Source organism: Pteropus medius, unplaced genomic scaffold, assembly GCF_902729225.1.
Source record: "Pteropus medius unplaced genomic scaffold, Ma_sr-lr_union100, whole genome shotgun sequence".
Classification (NCBI taxonomy): Eukaryota; Metazoa; Chordata; class Mammalia; order Chiroptera; family Pteropodidae; genus Pteropus; species Pteropus medius.
Genome location: NW_024347732.1, coordinates 101,887 through 117,500, shown reverse-complemented (window position 1 = coordinate 117,500; position 15,614 = coordinate 101,887). Strand labels below are relative to the sequence as shown.

Below are 15,614 nucleotides of genomic sequence, written 5' to 3'. Positions count from 1 at the left end.
GGTACTTGTCTCGGATACTCCATAGGGCCCAAAGATTGAGGCAATTGGGATCTCCTGTATTCAGAAATGCTTTCTACCTGATGGGTTAATTAATGTACATGACACCGGGTTTCTACAAATAAAATCTTTGCATTGCAAAGAGATATATGTTATTCATCTTTTTTTGAATTTGGAGAGTTAAGTGTTATGGGAGATGAATGCTGTTCACTCTCCCGTATTATCTACTCTGTTTCCCTTTCCTCTCCTCCAAGAGTAAAAATAAGAATAAAAATGAGTAAGAGAGGAGAAAAAGCAACAACAATCTAGATCTATAATGTCAGAGTAACTTTACTTTTTAAAGTAAAATTCCATTTTCATTTTAATGCTTTACTGTGTGTGAAATTTTCTCATTTCCTTTTATTAAATTTGAAATTGCTAGAATTATCTATTAGCAGGCATGTTCTGAGAGTCATTTTCAAAGTGCTGGGCTTGGTGAGGAGTGAGAGTGTTGGGTACACAGGATTTCTAGTGTTAAAATATATATATTTCTTAAGAATAAGGATGATATAAAGAAAGCAGATTATTTTTGTAGATTAGTTGTATATGCTGTTTTGTGCATGAATTCCACCTTGAATATCTGACCATACTCAAGTCTTTACTGAAATGTATGAATCTGATGATTACTAAAAGTAATTTGTGTGTTCATTTCTATATTTTTTATTTGAAGTTAGTAGTTACCCAAAGATATTTCACAGGATCAGCCTGTTTTACCTGGGTAAGTCACTAGATGAAAAATTGAATGTGTCAGGGAACTTATTTGAAATTAATTGAAGTGTGTATATATTTCACATATCGTTTTCCTTGGAGAAAAAACAAAAGTTGCTCGTGAATGGAACTGGAGTCTTACTTATATCCTGTAGAGCTTATAATCATATTATGTTGAAGTATGAAGGACCTTAAAAATAAGTAAGTGCTAATCCCAATGTTATCAATGGTTGTGGAAGCAGGATAGGTGAGGTGACTTACAAAGGTCAGAAAGCTCACGCTTGGAGCAGTCCAAGCCCAGGGGAAGGCTAATATTGTAGCTCAGTCCTGAAATTTGTGCCTGGGAATCAAACCTGTCGTATACTTTCAGTGACGTTGTTTAATCAAGTCGCATGCTCCATCAGTGTTTGAAAGTGGACTAGGTCCATCCTTTTATTCCTGTCATGTTCCTGCAGGCCAACTTGCCCCTGCTGCAGCGTGAGCTCCTCCACTGCGCAAGGCTGGCCAAACAGAACCCTGCCCAGTACCTCGCCCAGCATGAACAGCTGCTTTTGGATGCCAGCACCACCTCACCTGTTGACTCCTCAGAGCTGCTTCTCGATGTGAACGAAAACGGGAAGAGGCGAACTCCAGACAGGTGAGAGGGAGGAGCGCCCTGGACCAGCCATGGCCTTTTCCTTATACCTGTGGTATGCAGGCATTTCATGTCATGTCTAAATTGCTGACTCATACCTCTTGCAAACAGCAATAAGCTAAAGTCCTGGGGAACTCACTCTGGCCTGGGATGTTACAGAGTGATAAATCTCTGGCCTGGGTCAGTTAGGCTTTTGTGCAGGTTAATCTTTGCCACTTGTTGCTTGTAATATTACTGTAAAAGGTAAAGAATGATATTCAAATGTGCTAAGTGCCACTGATGATCTTAGACACAGTCAGTATTAAAATTGTCATTTATTATATAATTCAACCCCATATTCTCCCTTTCAGTTGTAGGAAATTTGTTGTTGCAAGTTTTCTCAAAACATGGTTTTGAAAGCTGGCCTTTATGTGCTACTCAGTAAACACAATGCAGTGCCTATTTAATTTGGTTTTTATATGAACTAAGAAAATTTCTAGGAAGCTAGATGAATTGAGTAAAGATAAGAGTTAAATAATAGAGCTAATGGATGGCATTTTTGCTGAAAAGTTTTATTTATCAGCCAATATTTATTCCATCAGGCACTCAGTTCTCATAATGAGAATTCTGAGACATGTAAGTCCCCTTCTGCATTAAACCTTACAAAGTAGTTGCCGAATAAGGCATACATGTGAAACTTCCCATGTACCTTATTAAAATAATTTCTTAATACCTTATCCTTATATATAATTATTTTCTAATATAGGAATGCAAAGCCTTATTAGCAGCATTTTGCATAGTAGTTGTGATATACGGAGAATCTTAAAATGAAACTATATTTGTTATATGCTTTGTTTCCTTTCTCTACTTAAACATTCTCTCTACATTTAATGAGGCATGAGTATAACAGCCTTTGAGATGTTAACATTCAAGCACAATTATGTTTCAGATACATAAGAGCTTACAGTCCTTGGAGCTGCTCAGAGACATCTATCTGTGACTGAGCTACCCTTAAATATATTAGCTGCTTTGAAAATCAGAATGTTATTGAAAATGAGCTAGTTTATGTACAGTTATTACAATTTTTATGCTACAATCTCAAATTTTTCTCGACACAGGACCTCTTAATAGTTTAAAATTCATAAAGCAAAGGTTAAACATTACTTCTAATGTACTATAGACCCACCTCCATAGTGACCTACCAATAGTGCTACTTTCTTATTTTTGCAAGTCATATTTCCTTGGCCATATATAAGCATTTAATACTTTAGTTTTTAAAAGTAACTGCTTAATCCAGGTGTCTGAGTGGCGAGTCCACATGATCCTGAAAACTAAAAAGTGGCCCAAGAATAGATGATTCACATGTGCATTCCTGTGTAATTCTAATCATTTACCCTTCAGGAAGTCAGTACTGGGTGCAGGTATAGAGATGTTTCAGTTCCATTTTTTCAGGATGGTGTAGTAAAAGAATTAGGGAGAGACCAGATGGAAAATTGGGAAGGAGAAAAAAACAGGGAAAGGTTTAGATAGCCATGATGAATGTAAAGATAATCCTGTAGGCAAAACTGGAAATGAACACAGTGTATTCTGGAAACCCTAACTGGTAAGTAGCCATAACAAGCAGAATGCAAACTTCTTTCATTCATTTCTCTATATTCCCAGACATTTCCCCACTGGTTCTTTTCCAGTGTTTTATATTTGAATGTACCGTGCCTTTAGACTTTCCTTGGGTAGTGCTGAGGTAAGTCCTGTACTGTGTACTAACATTGATATGGAAACTTGATATAAATTACACAGAAAATCAGCATTTTTGTTTTGATGATCTGTAGCTGTGCATGTACATTTGCATTCAATCAGGTAGAACTGTCTTAGAGCTTTCAGTCTTATTCTCCTTCTGATTATTCATAGATAGTTATTGGAGTCAGAATTAACAAGGATGCTCCTTGGATGGAACATTCTTTTTTCAAGTGGAACCTTGAAGTATGTGTTATGATGGAAAGATGGGAAATGGATTTCCTTAGAGTTAGGAGGAAGGGTAAAGAGAATATGTTGTGTAAATACATTTGTATCTTGTGGGAATTTGATCAGAGCCAAGAAAATATGGGCCTCTACAGTATTTCTTTGCATATATTTTCTGCATCTTGTTTGCATATGCATTTTTCTCTTTGGTTATTTATCTGTACATCCAGACCTACTATATGAAATTTTATAGAGTATGGAGCTGTCTGACAGCAAAGCTTTTTTTGTTTTACTGAATGTTTTGTTGGTACATATGGTCTGACATGGATGAGCAGCCACAGCGAGATTTTGGAGTCTATTAAACTGGCTCATTAAAAAGATCAATCTGTTTCTGTAATAACACTGGGAACCATCAGTCACTAAAAGAGGGAAAAACTGACACCTGAGGAGAAAACACATTTTAGTAATTTGTTCATGACATGTCATGAACAAAAGAGTGCCCTATATTTTTGTTTACAACTTTGGGAGCTTAAATCTGTGATGATTGCTAATTTAATCTACTGAACAGTCATCATGTGTTTCAGGGATGTATTTTGGCAAATTTAACTTCTCATCCTTAAATATGATCGTCACTGGTTATGGTTTTTTTTTTTTTTTTTACGCATTATTATTTACACAGAAATGAATACTCTGGGGAAGCCTATGAAATCATTTTTTTTTCCCTCTGTATGGAATAGGGAAATATATTTTACTTGCTTTTAAAAATAACTCTGTGGTGAGTCCCTGAACAACTGTACTGGATTTGTAGGTCTGTGCTAGAGTATCTTGGAACTCAAATTAGAAAAAGACAATTTTCATTTAAAAGTCGTACTATTTTTTTTTTCTAAAATATCGAGGAAAGTAAATACAAGATTGTGATTTCTACTTTGTTAATATGTAAAAGTTTCTTATTTATAGTAGAGCTTTACAGACCTCTAAATGAGAAGCTGAAGAAGGGGATATGAACCTTTTTCGGAACCTGTTAAATGAAATGACCACTTTCAAACATAAAGACTAGAAGTTAAGCGCACTCTTTAAAACTAACCATGATGGTTCGTGAAGACACTTTCGTATGGAGTGAGGAAGGAAAGAGCAATTAATAAAAATTAATGTTTTAAAAAATACTTGCATTATGTTAATTATCATTGTTGTTATTGTGTTTTCACAGCTTTGATTTGCAGCTTTTTGTTATAATGGGTCTTTACTATTGTGTTCTGACCTGTAATGCTAATTTTCTGACTCAGAATTTTTTTTGCTTAAGATGTCAAACTGAATGATCAGTGGCTTTTTTAAGGGTAACACCGCCTCCCCATTCCACACACACTATTTCAAATAGTTGATGTTAAGTATTAATTTTACATATATATGTATCATCATTTTAATGTAATTATTCTTAAATTACTCACAATTTAACACATGTAGACTTTATTATGAAGGCCATGTAGTTGCAATAATATGTATTTCCTCCGATAATTAAACATTATTTTTAAAAAAGTTTAAAAATATACAACATCCAATTGTGTACAGTATGTAATACTTGATAATGATAATAAATCACTTATTGGTTTAAAAAAATAAAAATAAAATGTGCTATCAAAATAATAAAAAATAAAAATGAAAAAGACTTGCTTGAACTTTAGAATACATAATTTGTTGGCTGGGAGGGATCTTATGGATCCAACAGGCCAACCCCTTTTCTTTATGCTTGAGGGAAAACTAAGGCCCAAAGAATTTGCCTAAAGTCACAAAGTTTCTTAGTGGAGAAACCAGCATATCTGCATACTTGAAATCTTGCAGTTGCACAAAATACATTTTAATGTGCACAGTAAATAAGGAAATAAATAAGGAAAATAAATAAGGAAGGCTTAACTAAGAATTACAGGATTTCCCCCCCCCTTATTTTTTCTTATTTATTTCTTCTCTGTAAGTGTTCAAGTGGGTAAATGCAATAGTGTTATATTCTGGTGTTTTATAAATCTTTTTAATGATAGAGGAGCCACAGTCAGCCAGGTTTCCTGGCTTAATGAATAAGTTAGAAAATACTGAAGGTTGGAGGGTCAGAAGGCAGTCATTTTAAAACTGTGTTCATTGAATATATAAGATTTGTCAACACAGTACACACCAGCTGAACCTACCAGTTTTATTTTTTTCCTTGTTTGAAAAATGAATGCGGTTTCAGTATTTTTATCTTTCTAAAGAGACAGGGTAGATACACTTTACAAGGAATTGTAGGATTAATTGACTATACAAATAAGAATTAAATTTCTATTGTCTACAACATTCAGTTTTCTATGAAGAATACAAGGAATTTATATTATTATATTCATGCATTCTAGTTTTGTTACATCTTTTATGTATTCTTCACTTTTAAGAAAAGAGTAATCATCACTGTAGAAATGATCTTTTAAAAAATATTTTCAATGTGAAGGCTTCTAGTGAAATAGCATTAAGTTACATTTACACGATAACAAAGCATTGTTGTAGAGGAAATTTTGGTCTCTACACTCTAGCCTCAACATGAACTTGCTAATCTCATTTGGGGCTCTCCTAGGATCTAGCCTTGTTAAATACTCTTTATGCCTAGTCCTTATTCAGACTGATGATTTCTGCTCTCTTCTGTACTTCTATGTCATAATTCTCCTTTTTAATGTCATAATTCTATTCATACTTCACAGGCTCTCAGATAATATATACTATTTAATATAGGATTCCTAATCATAAATAATATAATGGTTACTAAGCACTTAAGATGTGCCAGGCCCCTTGCTAAATAATTTACATACTAATATATAGCACTTATTTCTTAACGGTCCTATTGCATAATTTCAGTCATACAGATAATGTGATAATGTGTCTGAGGTCTTATGACTTCTAAGAAGCACCAATAGGACTCTGACCCTAGATTCTCTAACTCGAATGCCCATGCTTTTATAACTTATTTTATAACACCATCCTCTGAATGTCCCATCTTGAAAACAACGTGCTTTAAGTTATTGAATGCCAAATTTGTGTTAGACTCTTTCAGATAGTCCTCTTAGTAGCTCTGAGATAATCATCCCCAATTTGTGGACATTAACACTGAAGCTTATAGAGGTTAAATTTATATGTCCAGCAAATAGCTGAGCCAAAATTTGAACCAACTCCATAGCCCCTGCTCTTTAAAGTGTACATTCTGGAGTGATTTTTTTTCTCATTTTGATCTTCCATACCACTTTTGTACTATTTGTATGATCTGCTGAGTTCAGGTCCTGTGAGATTATATTTCCAATTAAATTATGTTTTTACAGTAAAAGAGTTCTTGTCAGTACACTTCCAAAAAGAATGATAATCTTATGGAGAGTTTTGGGATTATGTCTTGCTCATCTTTGTATGTCTACTAAAGCTCAGGATACTGTGTTACACATAGTGGATATCTAAAACAAAACAAAATACCACACATAGGACAAAACAATCACCAAAAAACACTACTTCAATCATCAAAGTTAAACTCGATGTAGTCATTTTCAGTATAATACCAAAAGGTCTCTACCTAAGAGTCATCCTTGCTTACTTTTTTGCTTTCTATCATTTTAAAAGATGCATCTCTGAGACACCCACAACAATGAAAATAGCCATCAGCAGCCCAGAAACAAAATGCCAAGATTAGTTTACTGACTAAAAAAACTGGAGGACTTCACTTAAAATGTGGAGGTGACAGACTAGAATAAGAAAGCACAGTTTCAGACAGTAGGGGCAATAGAAATTGACTATGTCAGCAGTGGCCAAAAATTAGGAAAGGCAGGGGACAGCCAGTAACAGGCAGTCTAACTGTTGAGCAAATAGGAAGCTTCAGGAGACACGTGATGGAAGCATTCCACCTTCTTTTGGGGGAGGGAAAACTCAGATGGCTCTGTGAACCTTTCATATTATAATGAAGATCCAGGAATCATATTTATATGTCTGAAGTGGCCAACATCCACCTGCATTTTATGTACTCCGGAAGGTATTAGCATGCTGCTCAGGAAGTTACCTCCCAGGTGGTTGTTTAGCCATGGAGAGACTGAAGGCATTTCTTTTCACATGGCCGAGTAGTGATGGTCCTGTGTCATTCAGCTCTCTATTCTTTCCCATCTAAGTAACTCACTTTCTTCAGGATAATAGCAAAACACTATGAGTTGTCATAAAGAATTAGGTTTGATTTTCTTTTTAAGGAGGCAGGGGAATTTAATATGTTTTGTTTCAGATATATTATTCAGTACCAGTAGAAAATTATGTAAAATTCTTATGTAAACTCACCTAGTTTCTAACAATGAAGAGAACTTTTACTGAATTGTTTTGAGAATGTGGTAAGAATGATTACCGCCCCCCACCTTGATTCAGTGTCAAATCCTTCTATGGAAATCTTAATAAATTCCATGTGTTAAGAAAAGGAAGGAAGTTGTATTTAATATTAAGTTACTAATATTTTGAGGCTTTTAAAAATAGAATTGTTACCTCCTGATCTATATCCTTTAGGCATAGAAATAAAATCTGCCCTCTCTTTCCCCCACAAAAGAGCGTTTTTAAAAATTTTGAGACACTGCCAGCATCTGAGTCACAGATCTGCCTGAGATGCTGGCAGAGTGGGAAAGGCCAAGATATAGGGGTTCTGGGGCAAAGCAAAGGGACCTGTACCAGAGATGCTGAAGAGGCCAGCAATAGGGCTTGATTGGGAGAAGAAAGTTGTAGAATGACTTCCAAGTTTCTACTTGGGTAACTGGGTAGGAGGTGCCATAACTGACTGCTACAAGATGTACCAGAGAAAGATGAGGTCAGTTTGGACATGTTCTGTTTGAAATACTTTTGGTAACTTGGAGGAGTGAGTGCCTAAAGCACATATTTATTTGTAACATGACTGAGATTGGAATTTTGAAGTTTATTCCTTGCCTTTCTAAGGTTTATGATGGTGTACCAGTTTGCCTCCCCCTAAAACAATCTTTATAGTGGCATCCCTTCCACTTAAAAAATATTTTAATCTAGGAAAAAAATTTATGCCTTGTCCTGTCATGTAGGAAATTGTTCTATTTATTGCCATGATCTTGTTATAATTTTTTTCATTCTTCCCCATTTTTGAATGTTATACTATTTTTTTTTTTATAAATGTTACTTAGGGATTCTCAGTGCACAGTAGGCAATTATGATGAAGTATTTTATTTAGAGGAAAGTTCTTTAAAAAATATTTGTTTTCTTTCACAAATAGTCAGTTTACAGTCTCTGTTATTGAGGAACTGGGGAAAAAACAGCCTGAGATGGGGTAAAGTATACATTAGGGTTTTTTTAAACATGTATTTTTAATCAGTCCTATTTTACTGGGCAGGAAATTGAATCCCAAATGTTAACTTTCCCAGGTTATCTCAAGGTCACACAGTTGAGTCCTGAGTGGTCTTCTATTTTTAAGACCATCAGACCCTGAGAGAGAAGCAATTGGGATCTAAATAGTGATGTGGTTAGATTATGTTCAGGAAAATTTCTACTGTTAGGGATATAGAATATCCTCGTGTTGATTTTAAACATACAAAAATTGCCTTCCAGAAATCCATGAGACATGACAGGCTTCGTACTAGAATTAGAGTTATTTCATGAGTATGCAAGTATGGACAATGAATAGCATTTGTTAGTTTTGCCTCACACACTTTGAAAGGGCAACAAATAAACTTACATATCTGGAATTTGCCTACGCAGATGAGGTTTAGATAGTTGTAGATGTTTATAAGAAGCAGACAGATAAATAGGAATTAAGTTGTTTTAGTTACCTTTCTGGATATACATCCTTTGAATAGACATGAGTAGATTTGAGGAAGCACCAGTGAGACCTTTCATAGTTTTTTCTGTGGGCATTTACACGATAACAAAGCATGGTTGTAGAGGACATTTTGATCTCTCTACACTCCAGCCTCAACATGAACATTTTAATGTTTTACTATTAAAATATAACTAGCTCTCTGAGGTGATGAGCTTTATTGTTTCAGGAGCTAGCTGAGTGATGGGACCCAGGATAGGGCAATGAGGACCTGATGGAAATGACTGGATAGACTAGGGACCTAGCCCTACTTAGGATATTACTGCCCTTTTTTTTGGGGGGGGCGGGAGTGTCTTTTCATAACAATGAGTTATTGAAGTAATAGCACTGATCAGACAGCTGATCTTGAGGGTAAAGATAAGTAACATATCTAACCATTTTGAAAATTTTAAGAATTTTTTCAATGTTGTATGTGTTGTTGTCTTTGAACAAGGAGAGACGAAACCAGGTGAGATGGTTTGACACAACTGGGCCAGAGATGTTTCAATATTTAGGAATGCAACAGGGGCAGCAATAAGGTATTTAAAGGATAATTTCTATTTTTGCACAAAGAATTAGCTATAAGTAATAAACTGTTGAGAGCAAAGAACCTAGAAATCCTCTGTTGGCTAAAGTGGTTGACATAGACACAGTTTGGCCAGAGGACTATCAGCCCTGTATGTTTCAATCTGTGTTGCCATGACATTTAGATGTAAATATAGGAAAACTGAATTACAGAGTTTTCCAACTAGAAGCAACCTCAGAAGTCATCTAGTCCAGTGGTTTTCAAACTTGATTTTAACAGCAGACTTTTTCCTTCAAAACAAAACCTAAGGTGGAACCCCAGTTTGTTAAATAGATAAGAATAGTAAGTGGGTTCCACTGGACCTTTAAATCTTGACTGGGGAGAAGTTCTTCATTGCCTGTAGAATCCCTTAAGCACCTCAGGTGGCAGTTTGAAAACCACTGATCTAGTACAACCCTTTCATTTTACAGATGAGCAAACTGAGGCCCAGAAAGGTTAAGTGGCTTGCCCAAGGTCACACAGCTAGTCACGAAGAGCCAGGACTAGATCTCAGATCTCTTGATTCCCAGTCCAGAGCTCTTTCCACTACACCACACTGCCAGTAAGGTAGGTGCTCTGTTAGCATTATGTTCATAGCTTCTAATAATCTTCAGTAGTTTCCAGCTAATTGATGCTGGTAATATGCATTGAATGTTGAAGTATATTCATAAATGTAGAGAATATGGAACTACAGATTAAAATCACATAGATGTACTCTTAGAAGATACATCAATATCTAGAATGTTTCCTTTCACTTTTAAAAATTATTTTAAAGCAATGCATTTAGGTAATGTCCAAGCTATAGTGGGTATTTTAGTCTAATATCAATGATCAGTACATATGGAGTCAGTATGCTTTCATGCAGACACATACTTTGATGGCAACAGCATTGAGACTTTTGGCCACCACTCACACAGGGGCCATGTCCTGCTGTTATTTCCAGTGTTAGTCAGTCTGCTGTTTCTAGGACAGTGAATCTTTCTTCAGGATGTAGTGGGCATGTATTCATTTCACACTGAACTCTGCATGTTCCTTCAGTTCTTCGTGTGTTGTACCTTGCGTCTTTAACTCTTTTATCCTTCTCAATCTGGTGTGTGTAAATTGTCACTGGGGAGCTACCCAAGGGACATTAAGGATGGCTCATTGTAGAATCCGTTGGCCCTAATGATTTCTGTTGTCAATTCAGCTGCCACTCCAATTTCTCCAGTGTTATCAGACAAAAACTATCCTGGAAGCCAGCAAAGTAGAAAAGATGTCTTAAGACCTCTCTGCTACTGGTACCAACCTAAAATCAAAAAGGCATGCAGAAATCTGCAGCTGCTGTGACTCAATAGAATTCTTATGGGGAAATTTTGCAGGGAAAATAGATGTTACTCCTCTAATGATAGAGTGCTGGTCTTGTGAGGAAAGCTAGCTACTGTGTAAAAATTAGTTTGGGAGCTGTGATTCCAGTTAAAGTTGGATGTGGTTTGTTCCTATCTGACCGAGTATGTTAAGTTTGTCTTTAAAAATAAAGAACTATTCAGCCAAAAAACACTTCTTAAGCCCTAATTAGTTTTGAATATAGGAACAGTGATTAGTTATCAGGTCTCATTTATATAATGTATTCCTTCTGAAAGCCGAATTCAGAGTTCTGTGTATCACATGATCAAGTGCAGTCAGGATGTGCCTGTCCTACCCTGAGAACTGATGACTCTAGAGAGGTCACACGTGCTCTCTAGGCATGTGTTTTCTCAACTTTAAAGGGAAGTACCTAAATCCTTTTTTAGTCCCAGCTAGCTCTGTATGACTGCTGATTGATATCTTCGTGACCCAAGGTTATGTCAGAGTCCCAGATATTGCATTGCTTTATCGTATTAGCTCATTTGATCAGCACTTTTCAATGGAACTTTCTGTGATGATGGAAATGTTCTATATGTGTGCAGTCCACTGCTGTAGCCACTAGCCCAGATGGCAATTGAGCATCAGAAATATGGTTGCCAGTATTGAAGAAATGAATTTTAAACTTTATTTCATTTTAATTAACTTACATTTACATTTAAATAGCAACACGTGGCTACTGTATTAGACAACACAGCTCTTAGATGTTCTTTGACATGAATGATGCCAGGTTGGATAAATGGAATAGGTGTACCTTAAGAATTTGTCAAGAGAGTGATGCTATTCTACCTTGAACCTTCACCAAATACATTTAGTCTTAGGGTAATTTAGAAATCAAGTACTCAGTTTTGAATGAAAATTTTATCAACAGAGTGAGATTTGAGCTTCTTCTATTTTATGACCTAAACACATGAGCTTCAACTGAAAAGATGTTTGCTGATTTGATGAGAGGTGAACCATTTTCTCTTGTGTGCAGTCCTGTGATCATTTAGGCCTTGACATGGATTTCAATGAATTTGCATAGATCTTCTGAGAAGCTGAGTTTACAGAGTTTCTGGCCAATAAAGAAATATTCTGTTTATATTACAAGTTCAAATGTGAGTGTCTGAACTATGCTGGTTTCTGAGCACATTACAAATCAAACTCTTTTTCTCCCTCACTCCTTAGAACCAAAGAAAATGGCTTTGACAGAGAGCCTTTGCACTCAGAACATCCAAGCAAGCGACCATGCACTATTAGCCCAGGCCAGCGATACAGTCCAAATAACGGCTTATCCTACCAGCCCAATGGCCTGCCTCACCCCACCCCACCTCCACCTCAGCATTACCGTTTGGATGATATGGCCATTGCCCACCACTACAGGGACTCCTATCGACACCCCAGCCACAGGGACCTCAGGGACAGAAACAGACCTATGGGTAAGAATGAAGGATCTGTTTACTTCTTATGGGGTTGGATGCTTGAAGACTTGCATCATTACCTCTCAGTTTAACTTGAGGCTTGAAATTCGTGATGGGATAAAACTTCTTTTTCTTTACATTGCCTTCTTTATGGGAAAACTTGGTTAGTATTAATATGTTCTTTAATAGGTATGTTTTCTTTCTCTTAATTACTTGTATTCTTTATGACAGCATGTTAATTTTTTTTGGAAGGGGACATCTAAATTAATATAGTTCATTTTTTTAAATATGGGAGATTTCAGTTGTAATCTACTTGCCACACATATTTTTAGAAATCAGTTTCTTTTCTTTCATTGTATCCTTTATTTCAGAGAGACATAAAGTTCATTTTGATTTTTCTAGTCTCCATGATATTTCATATTTGAAAAATATGATGTAGCATGATGTCTGTTGCTTAGCTCAACAGATGTTCTTTGAGGAATGATTTAGTACTTTTTTTTTTAAACCTAGAACTGCCAGTGATTATATTTAGTATTGAAATTTTGTGTCAAAAGATCAGAATTCCAAAGAAGGAATGAATTTGAGTAAATATGTGTTCCATTTGCCTGTATTCATTCTTTCTTTGTATAAAACTATTGGAACTGAAGCATTTAGGAGACATTGCCTTCTAAGGAACAAATGAACACCATGAAAATGAGAGGGAAGATGAACAAGTAGATTGTCATGCACAATCAGTGGTTGAGGTCAAAGTATCAGCACTGTTCCTAGAGCTCCTTCAGTTCTTAATTTTTGGTGAGTCAAGCTATTTATACACCCACTGAGAGCAGTAGTCAACTCTCACCATCTTCTGTGTCTACGCCACCCACCATCAGGACTTCCTTTTACTTTGTAGCTAGTTATTGACGAACTTTCCTGACGTGAGTGATTTGTTGGGCCAAGGATGCTGGAAACAGTAGGGGGTAGAGTCCAAGTGGAAAACCAGAACATAGAGTTGAGGATACAGAACTCTAGGAATAGGAAGCACAGCTGCTCAGTTAGTCCCTGCCTGAATAGTAGAAACAATGTTTTTTTTGTTTGTTTTGGTTTGGTTTGGTTTTTGTTTTTTTTTGCCACAGGAAGAGGTAGCATAGTGAACAGCAATTTACAGTAGATTTCTAACTAGGTTACTAACGAATAGGAGTTGCCATATGTAAGGTATTTTTCCTTCCTACACAAAACCTTCTAAATGTTTAGAAAGCAGAAAGGGGTAGGTGAGGTGAGGGGCAATTGAGGCCCTGGTTGTGATAGCAAAATAGTAGTCCTGCTTCCACACAGTAGTCCTTTCTATGTTTATATAGTGTGTCAGAGAATGGTTAAAGCATATAATTTGTTCTTTCTTAATAGCCAGTCTGTCTAATGTTCTCTCAGGCACCATTTCTGAAGAACTCTCAAAAGTGGTTATGTTATTTCTCAGGCTGAGTTGATTTTTTGACCCCAAGATCAAAAATGATAACAACCCCCTTCCAAGCAAAGGCCCTGACATTTGTTTATGACTTAATGCCCCAAAACTATGATTGCTCATTTTCAAGTAGAAGTGGAGTCACCAGGTAATTGTAAGACCATTTTAAGATATCCCATTTGTAGGTTCTAGGAAATGGCCTTTTTCTTAGGCAGCAAATGCTATTTTATGAAATATTAGTTATAGCACAATATGAAATAATCATCAAAGAAATAATTACGCTTATGTGCAATGATTATGTTTTCATCTAGTAATGTAAAATATCCCTTTATGAATTATGTCTGTACCTACCAGTTTTATGTGATTTTTTTTCAGACCATGTTTCTTACCTTTTAATTATATTAGCTTATAAAACTTATAGTGCTAATTTCTATAAATATGTGCAACTACTTAACCATTTCTAAAGTCTGGCAGAGTTTAGTGTGTGTTAATATAAAATAAAATCTTGATGTATGAATAAAAAATGTTACATCAGACTGCCGTTTTGAAAATATAAAAATTGCCATAAAGATATACTCAGTCTGGTATGATTTATAAATGCCTATTATATGTAGAGAGATATATTCAGTAGAGACCTTTAATAAAATAACTTTACAAGCAGCATTAGTTTACAAATAAACTCAGAGTTTTAGCCTACTTAGCTAAAACCTTCTAGGAGCAGTCTCCAACCTTATTGGCCGCAGGGACTGGTGCTCCTAAGAGAATCTAATGCTTGATGTTCTGAGGTGGAGCTGAGGCGGTGATGCTAGCACTGGGAGTGGCTGCAAATACAGATGAAGCTTTGCTCGCTGGCTCGCTGCTCACCTCGTGCTCTGCGGCCTGGTTCCTAACAGGCCACGGACCGGTACCAGTCTACAGCTCAGGGGTAAGGGAACCTTGTTCTAAAGCATAAGAACTAGTTAAGACTCAACATTAATGTCACACTCCCCACAAATTAAAATGTGCTTTGTAATGATCATAAGCTACTTTCTCCTAGTACATCCCCATGGTATTATAAATATAAATAAAAATTATGTGGTAATGAATATTTAAGTATCTGAAATAGAGAAATTAATAAATGTAAAGTTTTTGAGTTATTTTATTTTTTCTTTTTAAAGGTTTGATTCTAACAAATGACCTTCGGAGTTCAAAAGCCCCAAATGAGTCCTATATTTTTTTCACAGAGTACTTGGGCACAGACATGTTTCTAATGTAGTTGTTATTTTTTAAAAAATGAGGTGAAGCTTAGTAGTATTCTACAAATGCTGGAATCACATTAGCCACAGACATCCTGTTGCTCATTAATATTATTCCATGTGTTAGAGCTTATAATATTATTAGTTTAGACTGCTGAATTTTCAAACTTGAAATCTCTGGAGTTCTTGCTTCTTAAAGGCAAATGGGTAAGATGCTTCCATCCTGAAATTCAGTGCCACATATATATATATAGCTTCTCTTTGCTTGCCTTCTGTGATGACTCATTTCAATGGTAGTGCTTTTTCTTTAAAACACAAGCAACAAGTCAACAAAAATTACATATTTGCAAACATTTCAACTTGAAATAGTCACAACAAATAGCAATAACTAAATATTACATTTCTGCAATGTCTTTTCTATTATGCAAATTAAAACATATTTGC

General features: G+C 35.8%; 1 protein-coding gene across 3 annotated transcripts in view; it reads left to right on the top strand.

Moving 5' to 3' along the window:
- The window catches only part of RUNX1T1 (RUNX1 partner transcriptional co-repressor 1), a 139,001-nt gene that overhangs the window by 92,517 nt on the left and 30,870 nt on the right, over positions 1 to 15,614 (top strand). For all 3 annotated transcript variants that reach the window (XM_039877101.1, XM_039877102.1, XM_039877103.1), the window contains exons 5-6: positions 1,200 to 1,381; positions 12,265 to 12,515. In XM_039877101.1, coding sequence (XP_039733035.1) covers positions 1,200 to 1,381; positions 12,265 to 12,515 — 433 coding nt within the window. The remainder of the gene's footprint in view (positions 1 to 1,199; positions 1,382 to 12,264; positions 12,516 to 15,614) is intronic.